At 45.5% G+C, this 11,285-nt stretch overlaps 1 protein-coding gene across 1 annotated transcript in view; it reads left to right on the top strand.

Annotated features, from left to right (window-relative positions):
* Positions 1 to 2: 2 nt before the first annotated feature.
* Positions 3 to 11,285, top strand: part of FRRS1L (ferric chelate reductase 1 like) — a gene marked incomplete at its 5' end in the record, with an annotated part of 37,000 nt that continues 25,717 nt past the window's right edge. Inside the window, one exon of the mRNA XM_006142798.1 lies at positions 3 to 120. Coding sequence (XP_006142860.1) covers positions 3 to 120 — 118 coding nt within the window. The remainder of the gene's footprint in view (positions 121 to 11,285) is intronic.

Raw genomic sequence — 11,285 nt, 5'->3', positions numbered from 1 at the left:
GGGGACCCCGGGGCCGTGCGCGGGGGGACACGGGCGCCGACGAGGCAGTGGCGCGGCACGACTCCTCCTATGGCACCTTCGCAGGGGAGTTCTACGACCTGCGCTACCTGTCGGAGGAGGGTGAGACTGCCGGAGGGTGAGGGGCTGCGGGAGGGGAGTCCCGGGGAGGAAACCGAGGGGTGGCAGGAGCGGGAGCGGGGGTTGGTTAGGGTGTCAAGGAAGGCAGCTCTAGCACAGCGGGTGCCGGAATGGGGAGCGCACGCTCAGACCCCCGCCAGCTTATAGGAAGGGCCCAGAGAGCTGAAGGTGCCTGCAGCCCGCTTTACAGGAGGGGAGACTGAGGCCTGGGGAGTGCAGTGGTCACCCAAGTCCTGCCAGCCTGAGGATAGGAAGAGCTGAGCCTGGGCTCCCCCAGTGCCTAGCATCTGGTCTCCACCCTCCCTGAGGGTTGGGGGTGGTAGAGGAGGAGGCAGCCATCTGGTCTGGGCTGTGTGGAACCTGGGCAGCTGGTGGGAAGCAGAAAGCCCAACCTAAAGAGAGGTGTTGCCTTTTTTCCTCCTCGTAGGTGTTGACCTAAATTTGCAGTGACTGGCGCCCAACCTCCTAGCGTTCTGTTCACTGCCCAGGCTTCAGAGCTGGGTCACGTCACCCTCCCACTCCCTTTCCACTTCTTTGTCATCACACATTATGGTCCCCTAGTGTGAATTGTTGGGGCTTGCTGCGTCCAGACGGGCTTGGGTTTCGTCAGCCGCGACCTCTTTATCGAGCTCTTTCAAGGAGCACATCATTGTCCGAGCTGGTTCTGCTCGGGAAGAATGGAAACTGGCCTCTTTCTTTGCAACTTTGGAAAGTAGCGATTTTCCTTTTCTTCAACTAAGAGAGATGTCCAAGATTCAGGCTGGAGTTTGAAATGCTATGTGTTTCAGCAACTGATACCTGTAAGTGGATGTACCTGTCAGGTAGGATTAGTTCAACTAGGTCCAACAAACACAGTTTCATAAGGTAACAGTTTCTTTCTCATGAAATCTAGAAGTAGGCAGTCCAGAGCTGGTGTGGAAGCTCATGGTCATCAGGGACTCTGGATCCTACTCTTCCAGTTCAAAATTCTTAGCATGCACCTTCATGGTCCAAAATGATTGCTTGAGTTCCGGACATTACGTTCACATTCCAAACAGGAGGAAAGAGGAAATAGGAAGAAGGTCACTGACTAAAAGATTAACGAGAAGTTCCATATAACGATCCTTTTATATTTTATTGGCCTCGACTTAGTTCGGTGGTCACACATAGGTGCAAAGGAGGCTGGGAAGCATAACCTTTCAGCTGCGATATAATAGGTCCAGTTCAAAAATTGGAACTGTTATATTAAGTAAGGTAGAAAGAATGGATTTGGGGAAATGGGTAGAGGCTTAACTGCTGAAACAGAAATCCCAACATATTGTAGCTTAAATAACATAATTTATTTTTCTTTTTTAAATAATGACTTTATTATCATTATTTTTAAAAAGAATTACTTATTTGATTATATTTATTTCTTTTTTGGGGAGAAATTTTTTGCTATAGGGTGTATGTGCTCACCAGATAGACATAGAGAGACAGAGAATGAGAAATGATCCCTCATGGGGGATGGCCATACCACAGTTCTTTCTCCTCCATTCTCTTCTTGGGATTTTGGGCATGCACGCACCTGTGCCCAGCATGAATTTCAAGCCTGTGGATCTGAGACTTGAACCATGGTTAGCCATGTGGGGGTCCAACGACATAACCATTAAGCTATCTGCTGGTCCCATTTATTATTATTTTTAAATTTGACCAGAGAGAGACAGAGAGAAAGGGAAAGTGAGAAAGCGAGCCACCAGTTCCAGGATTCAAACTGCACTTGGCCATGTGGGAGTCAAGCACCTTAACCATCACACCACATGCCAGCGCCTGTTACTGTTAGTTTTTAATTTGACCAGAGGCAGGAGGGCAGGTAGCAGAGGAAATCAGAAAGCAAGTCCTCAGATCTGGGACTCAAACTGTAGTTGGCCATGTGGCAGTCCAGTGCCTTAACCACCGTGCCACCTGTGGGCCCCAAGATAGTTTATTTTTTTATTAGATGAGAGTCTGGCTGGTCTGGAGCTGGTAAGGTAACTTGGATCTACAGCATCATTCAGGGCCCAGCTTCCTTCCATCTTGAAACTTCATAACCTAAGGTTTTGTCCTCTCTTACCTGTGCGGTAAAAGCCAGGTTGCTTGGATGTCCTTGTTTAAGACTGGAGAAAGAAAGAAAAAGAAGAAATTCAGGACAAGCAGCTATTGGGTTGGGTTGTCAGCAAAGTAATGACGTGGGGCTGGCAGGTAGCATGGTGGTTAAGTCACTGAACTCCCACATGGCTGACCACAGTTTGAATCTTGGACCTGGCGGCTTGCTTTCTCACTTACCCTCTCTGTGTTTCTCTCTGGTCAAAATAAAAAATAATAGAGAAAATTAAGTAAACAAGTCTTTAAAAATAAAAAAGGAAAAATTATGGCCCATTTTGCATAGAAAATAGAAAAAAATAAGTCATGACTTTTCTGACAACCTAATACTTTTTTGGCTGGGTATTCAAATCACTGCAGCTCATATTCCTTTTCCATAAATATTAATTACATGACCTAGCTGCAAGGGAGGCTAGGAAATGTAGGCTTCTACCTGGTTGACTGTGTGGTCAGGAAGAAGGAGAAAATGGGGGTGAGAGGACATAAACAGAGACGAAATCTGTCACTTCAGGAAATGGCGTTCTAAAGCCCATTGGTGGTTTTTGTTTGTTTGTTTGTTTTCCTGGCTTTTGCCATAGGATGTGGGTACTCATCAGAGTCAGTGAGAGGCAAAGTTAGAAGTTACCTTACCCCCAGGGGGTTGGCCACACCACAATCCCTTCTCCTCTATTCCCCTCCTGGGATTTTGGGCATGCACAAACACACACACACAGCATGATTTTTCAAGCCACCAGGTCTAGGATTCAAACCATGGTTGGCCATGTGTGACTGTAGTGCTCTAAACACCGCACCACCCACTGGCCCCCATGGGTTTCTAAAAGCATCCAATGCATATTTATTGTGTACAATCAGCCTAGTACTACTAGGTGATTTAAACAGGCATATGAGAGCTTATTTTCTAATTGGGCTCATTTAGGTAACAAAGGAACAAGGTCAGATTCGGTGTGTCAGTTTGGGCTCACAGAATAAATGTTAATGGTCTAGTCCCGACTGTTTCCTGCACAGGTGGGCTGCAGCCATCAGGGGCAGCTTTGGAGATTCAGGCCAGGACACATGAAAGGTTTGGCGAGACGGAAGAGGGAGGGCGTTAAGGTGAGGTGACTGCACAGAGGCCAGGACGTGCCCTGTGTATACAAATCCCGAGTTGGTCTCCTTGCCCATCCCACCCATTCTGCACATACAACCGACTTAACTTTCCTAAAGCCTGCCTCTAACCTTGGTGTTGCATTCAAGTCTGTGATGGTTTCAACCTGCTCCTCCCTGGATGAAGCATCAGTTCCCTCATCTGGAATTGTCTCTCTGACCCAGTTTCCCCATACAGTCATTTCTCACTCTTTTTCTTCCCTCGCCCTGAGCTTTTGCCCTTCCTGTTTCTCCTAGGCTTCCCTTTGACAATTTTTTTTTTTTTTGGAGAGATTTTCACTGTAGGGCGCGTGCGCTCGCCAGACAGACAGAGAGAGACATAGAGACAGAAAGCGAGAAATCACCCCCCAGGGGGGATGGTCACGCTGCAATCCCTTCTCCTCCATTCTCCTCTCGGGATCTTGGGCACGCACGCACACGCGCCCGGCGTGAGTTTTAAGCCACCGGGTCCGGGACGCGAACCGCGGTCGACTACGGGGGAGTCCAGCGACATAGCCGTTACGCTAACTGCTGGTTCCCCCCTCTGACAATTTCACTAGCTCTTCAGACACAGTTTCTCTTCCATCTGGTCGGTGCTAGTGGGGATGTTGATGGGATGGGCTTCTCAGGGAAGCACCTCTACTAGGCCACCTTGGGCCAGGGTTTACCCTTGTGCGTCCTGAGTAGAGACTGTCCTAAGATCCTTAGAAATAGTGATGCTGTCTTAAAAGGGGGCTGAAAAGGTACCCCAAGAGAGATATAGAGAGAGTGAAGCAGAACCAGGTGTGAAGGGTGTTCCAGAAGGCAAAGGAAAAGCAGGTGTTAGAAAGCAGGAATCCATACCACGGTGAGGCCTGATAGCATGAAGACTCAACATAGTCAATGGGTTCTGGAGACCAGAGGTAGCAGGTGAACTGTCCTTGGAAGGGCTAGCAGAGAAGGCGAGAGGGGGCCCGGTTGATGTTGAGGAAGTGAAGATATTAGGTAGTTGGGTAAGTCATGAGATTTTTTTTTTTTAATTTTGTTCTATGCAAAAATGTGTCATGACTTTCCCGACCACCCAATATGTAGTGCCTTTAACCTAATCTTTCTATCAGTGTAAATGGGGTTGACCTTTCCTAGTGATTGGGCTATTCATTTCCTCTACATGGGAGACTCCCTTATCATATTCCAAACAGCCAAGAAACTGAGGTTTTAATGGGAAGGTGGCCTGGCAGTATAGACTCAGAACAAGGGCAAAAGAATATTGGGGGTAAGAATGGGGACGTCACTAAAACTGTGAGAAACCCCACTGACCATTACCTGCCCTATCCAGATGGCTCAGGATCCCCAAATCCACAGGATGGTCACTGTCTCATTTGGTGTTTAAAAAGAAAGAAAAGAAAAAAATCGCCTCCTAAAATGTTCATTTAAGGGCCAGCAGGTGGTATGGTGGTTAAGGCACTGGATTCCACAAGATTGATTCTGTGGTTTGAGTCCCATATCCAGTATCTTGAGAATTACACTAGGTGTGCGTGCATGCCCAGAAATCCCAAGAGGAGAGTGGAGAAGAGATTGTGGCACCCCCTTCTGGGGCGGGGGGTGATTTCTCACTTTCTCTCTCTGTCTGTCTATCTCTAGAGAGCATAAGTACCCTATGGCAGCATCTGATTTAAAATTTCATTTAAATTTTTTAAAATTATGATTGATTTAATTTGCTGGTTTTCCAAATTCTTAGGGTTCCCATTGTCAGCCTATGTATTTATTCATCCTTACAGTTCCCTGTCAAATGCCATCTCTTTCAGAAAGCCTTCCCAATTTTCTCCTCCTCCCATCCCCTACCACTAGGTAAAGATATCCTCCCACGGCCAACTGTCTAACCCTGATGTGTCCCTCTGCCCTCTATGGTCAGGAGTTTCCATAGGGTCTTAGTGCTTGAATTCTACCCCTCCTCTCTTGCGATTTTCAACCCAGGATCTGTATATTCAGAACACAGTAAAATGTGAAACGGATCACCGTTTCATTATGGGCAAACACCCTGTTCAGAGAGTTCCTGGTGGGAGAGGGGGGACCCGAGTTAGGTGTTGGCTTAAGTCGCAAGTGAAGAAGACTTGTGTTCCTTTCTCCCTGCTGCTTGGATGGCCAGATTTGAGGACCAGACCCTGAGCCTGAACCCAGTGGTACCTGTTTTGCCCTTGGAGCCCTATCTCGCCTAGGAGGGGGAAGACAGAACATCACATGTGGTTGTTTATCTTTCTTTCTTTTTTATGGGGCTTTCTTTTTTTTTTTTTGAGAGGTTTTTGCTACAGGGCGTGTGTGCTCGCCAGAAAGACAGAGAGAGACAGAGAGACAGAAAGCGAGAAATCACCCCCCCAGGGGGGATGGTCACGCCGCAATCCCTTCTCCTCCATTCTCCTCTCGGGATCTTGGGCACCCACTCACACGCACCCGGCATGAGTTTAAGCCACTGGGTCTGGGACTCGACCTGCAGTTGACTACATGGGAGTTCAGTGACATAGCCATTACGCTAACTGCTGGTCCTGGTTGTTTATCTTAAGGCATAGCCGTCCGACCACTTGTTAAAGGTGGCCCAATCAGCATGTTTCCCATTCCAGTTTTTCCTATCTTAGGAAAGAGCGAGAGAGTAGAGAGAACGGAAGCATGGGGGAGATGGAGGAAGTTCTTCATCTGCCTGTGTCCGTCCTACATCTACCATGTATGGTATATAGATATTTAACTCATCACTCTACTCATCTGGAAGTTCTTTAAAGATAACAATTTATTTCTAATTTATCTTTGTATCCTCCATGAATCGATCCTGATGATAACACTCATTGGAGCTAATGTTTTTTAAAAGAATTATTTAATTTATTATTATTATTTTTATTTAACCGGAAAGAGACAGAGAAAGTGAGAAAACAAGCCACCAGAGCCGAGACTCAAACTGCTCTTGGCCATGTGGTAGTCCAGTGCCTTAACTGCCATGCCACCTAGAGCTACCTTTTAATAAGTGCTTACTGTGTGCCAGGCTCTGTTTGTTCTAAAGTACTGCTATGGTTTGGGTATGGTTTGTCCCTGCAAAGGTCTATGTACTGAAAGCTCGGTCCCCACTGAGGAGATGGGGGAGGAGCCTAGTGGGTGATGTTTGGATCATGGGGGTACTGCCCTCTTGAATAGATTAATACTATTGTATAGGAGGGAGAAAGTTTTTGCTTTCACCAGGAATAGGCAAGTTCCCATGAAAGCAAGGGCTAAAAAGCAAGCCAAGCATTCCCATATGCCTCGCTCCACACAAGCCAGCCAGCCTTCCCACTTCTTTCTGCCATGTTGTGACACAGCACCGGGAGCTGGCCACATGCTCACCCCATGCTCTTGGATGTCCCAGCCACCAGAATCATCAGCCAAATAGACCTCTTTTTCTTTTTTCCTCACCAGAAGGTGTGCATACTTACCAAAGAGGAAAAGAGAGAGAGGGAGAGGAGGAAGCACCGTTCTTGGAGGAATGGTCATGCTACAATCCCTTCTCTTCCATGTCTCTCTCCATTTTGGAATTTTGGACATGCATGTACATGTGCTCGGCATGTTTCTGAAGTCTCCCAGACTCAATCACATGGTCGGCCATGTGGGATCCACTGTGCAACCAGCAGGCCAAGGAGCTGGCCCAATAAACCTCTTTTCTTCATAAATTACCCAGTCTCATATATTCTGTCATAGCAACCCAAAACAGCGACCCATACTGTGACATAGCACCAGAAGCTGGTGCCTTATCCATATTAACTTTAATCTTTCTGGCTTCCCTGTGAATTCAGTACTACAGGTTGAGCATCCGTAAATTAGAAAATCCAAACTACTTCAGGATTGGAAACTTTTTGAGTACTGCCATGACACCATGAGTGGAGAAATATCACACCTGACATCATATAACAGGTTGGAGTCAAAATGCTGCAATACAAAAATATTGTATAAAATTACCTTCGCTCTATGAATATAAAGTGTATATAAAACATAAATGAATTTTGTGTTTAGACTCAGGTCTCATCCCTAAAATGTCTTACTATGTATATGCAGGTATTCCAAAAATCCAAAAGAAAAATCTGAAACACGTCCTGGTTCCAGGCCTTTGGAGTAAGGCTTACTCAACCTGTATTGTTATACCCACTTTAGAGTTAAGGAAACTCACCTCATAGAAAATGTAAATATTTTAATTAAAGTCACACAGCTAGAAACTATCAGAGAAGTGCTTGGATTTGTTGGTTGACTATGGGTCAGGTGAGCTAGGCTGCCTGGAGGGCAGGTGTTCGGCCTGCCTGGTCTCTGTTGATATGAACTAGGAAATGGAATGGAACAGGTGGAATCAGGCATTTTTATGAGTGAACTTAAGAAAGAGGGGTTTGGAATTGTTGTAGAAGGCAGTTAGAATCTGCAACTTCCTACATAATGGAGTGCTACCAGGAAAGCTGCGTTCACAGGTGTGGTGAAATGTACACTTTACAAAATCCCTTGACCTTGTTACTTCTTTCCTTTTTATTTTTTATTAGAGAGATTTTTGCTATAGGGCATGTGCACTTGCTGGAGAGACAGAGGCAGAGAAACAGAAAGTGAGAATTTACGCCCCCAGGAAATAGCCACACAGCAATCCATTCTTCATCATTCTCCTCTCAGGATTTTGGGCACGCACGCACATGTGCCTGGTGTGAGTTTTAAGCTGCCGGGTCTGGGACTTGCACTGCGGTTGAATGCCTGTGAGTCCAGCGATGTAATCATTACGCCATCTGCTGGTCCTGATATTGTTACTTCTTCAAAGGACTCTGGGAGGTAGAAACAATGATCCAGGCAGTCCAGAAAGAGGCTGGTGCAGCAGCTCTCAGAGATGAGATGAAATGGTATGGCCAGACAATTTCTGTTTAAGACTTCAGGGAATCAAGTGCTAAATTAATACCTGAAGTCTGTGATCCAAGCAGTTCATTAGAAGCAATAAATAGCAAATCAGAACCATTAACCATTCAGTAGAGTATGGCAAAACAGGCTCAAGGGACTGCAAAAACGGAACAGAGTACCCATGAATTAGGCAGGAATGGAAACCACAAAACCATACTGAGAGTCTGAAAAATAAACCGAGAAAATAAGTACTCATGTTACAGGGATCTCTGAAGGGAGGAAAAGATAACAGAAAAGAAAGGAAGGGAAGAAATAAAATGGCTGTAATTCTCTAAAACAGAACAGTTATTAGGAGGGTTGTGAGAGGAAGGAAAGAGAAGAATATATACGGTTCGACTTTGTTTTTGTTTGCCAAAGGGCATGTGTGCTAGCTAGAGGGAGAGGAAGAGGGAGAGCGAGAGGGTGAGGGTGAGGGTGAGGGAGAGGGGGAGAGAGAGAGAGAGAGAGAATGCACCCTTAGTGGACATGGTCATGCTGCAACCCTTTCCTCCATTTCTCCCTCCCATCAGGATTTGGGGCATGCAGGCACATGTGCCCCATGTGTTTTTTTTTAAGCTGCTGGGATTGGGATTTGAACCGTGGTTGACCGTGTGGAATCTGGCTCTCTGTGCACAACGCTTAACCACTGTGCTACAGGGCAGCCCTATACAGCTTTTTTAAAAAGCCATAGCCAATAGTATTTAGTCACATTCAGGTTTTTGTGTTAAAGGGAAGAAAATAGTATCAAAGTGGAAAATGGAGGGAAAGGGACAGCCAAGAAAATAAGTAACGAAAGACATGGGAATGGACAGGGAAAAGCTGGCCCGTGTATCTCAAGACTGAGGAAGACAGGTAAGTGCAGTGGAGATAGAATGGTAGGGAGTGGCCTGAGGGGCAGGACGAGTCTTTAAGCAGTGAAGTGACAGGGCCGGATTTCTGCTTTAGAAAGATGGCGCTTGGTGGAAGGAGTAGAGGAGAAACAGAGGAAGCAGATAGCAGGCAGGATACTAGCTGAAAGGGAGACAGGGTTTCTGAGGTAGACGTAACAGGATATCTTTCCTGGGTAAATGTTCCAGGTAGGGGAAAGGGGGAACTCCAGAACCGAGGTCTCCTAATTGGAGGACTGTGGTGAGTAGAAGGCTTGTTCCTTGAGATAGCAAATGTGGAAGGGAGAGCCTTGAGGAAGTGGAGGATGTAATTGATTCACTGTGAAGGTAGAAATCCTGGAGGCAGTTGCTTGCTGGGCTTAAACACTGGGAAAAGAAGAAAGGCTGAAAATGACAAGTTTAGAGAAAGAAGAGAAATCTAAAGAAAGTAGAAGAAAACAAATACAAAAATAATAAAAGTGTAGTAGAATTAATGAAATCTAAACCAAGTATTTAGTGAAGAGGATTAACAAAACCTAAGTGATTCTTTTAAAATATGGCGGGCCAGCAAGTGTTGTGGTTAAGGTGCTGGACTCCCATGTAACAGACTATGGTTCGAGTCCCAGACCTTGCAGCTTGGTTTCTCACTTTCCTTTTCTCTCTCTGTCAAATTCAAAATAATAATAATAAAATTAAATAAATGAATAATTCTAAAATAAATAATAAAATATGAATAAAAGGGTCAGACAGGTGGCAAGGTGGTTAAGATGGCTAGATTCCACATGGCTGACTATGTGGTTCAAGTTCTGGACCCACTGCCTTGAAAAAACACACTGGGCATGTGTGCCCAAAATCCTGAGAGAAGAATGGAGGAGAAGGGATTATGGTGTAGCCATCCCCCTGGGAAGTGATTTCTCACTTTCCAATTCTTTCTCTCTGGCAAGCTCATGGACCCTATAGCAAATTTTCTTTTAAATTATTTTATTTAACTTTATTTATTTATTTTTAAATTTGACCAGAGAGGGACAGAGTGAGAGAGAGAGAAAGAAGGAAAGAGAGAAAGCAAGCTGCCAGGTCTGGAACTTGAACTACAATTGACCATGTGGGAGTCCAGCACCCTTAAACACCACGCCACCTGCCAGCCCTGTATAGCAAATTTTTGAAAAACAGATATATAAAAAAGTAATTAAAAAATAACATTTGAGGGACCGGCAGATGGCGCAGTGGTTATGTCACTGACTCCCACATAGTTGACCGCAGTATGAGTCCCAGACCTGGCAGCTTAAAGCTCATACCAGGTGCATGTGTACACATGTCCAAAAATCCCAAGAGGAGACTAGAGAAGAGGGGACTGTGGTGCGATCATCCCCCCTGGGGGGAGATTTCTCACTTGCTGTCTCTGTCTCTCTCTAGCAGGTGTACATGCCTTATAGCAAAAATCTCTAAAATAGTAATAATACTAATAAAAAGATAAAATATGAACAAAATGAGTAAGTGTTTTAGTGTTCTCCCAAGAAACAAAACCAATAAATATGTATGTATGTGTATACACACACACACACACACACACACATATATATATATATATAGAGAGAGAGAGAGAGAGAGAGAGAGAGAGAGAGAGAGAGAGAGAGAGAGAGAGAGAGAGAGAGAGAGAGAGAGAGAGAGAGAGAGAGAGAGAGAGAGAGAGATTTTTTTTTCTAAGGAATTGGTTAGCATGAGTAAGAGGTTGGTAAGGCCAAAATCTGCAGGGTAGGCCAAAGGCTGGGGACTCAAGGATGAGCTGATGCTGCAAGTCAAGTCCAGAGCCTGTCAGCTGCTGCACCACTTGCAGGAGGCCACTCTTCTTTCTATCCTGGCCTCTGATTGGGTAAGGCCCACTCATGTGGTAGAGGGTAATCTGCTTTACTCAGAGCCCAGCAATGTTAATCCCCTCCAAAAAGTATTCTCATGTAAACATCCAGAATGGTCATATTATCCAATACCTTGGCCCAGCAAGTTAACAATTAGCCATTACAATAAGCTTCCGGCAAGATTGATCAAGAAAAATAGGGAGAGTGACCAGCAGGTGGCTTGGTGGTTAAAGTGCTAGACACTCCCACATGGCTAGCCACAGTTCTAGTCCCAGACCTGATGAATTGTTTTATCACTTTCTCTCTCCCT

The sequence above is a fragment of the Tupaia chinensis genome, unplaced genomic scaffold (genome assembly GCF_000334495.1).
Source record: "Tupaia chinensis unplaced genomic scaffold, TupChi_1.0 Scaffold000081_1, whole genome shotgun sequence".
Lineage (NCBI taxonomy): Eukaryota > Metazoa > Chordata > Mammalia > Scandentia > Tupaiidae > Tupaia > Tupaia belangeri.
Note: the sequence above shows the minus strand (reverse complement) of the source record. Positions and strands in the feature narration are given on the sequence as shown.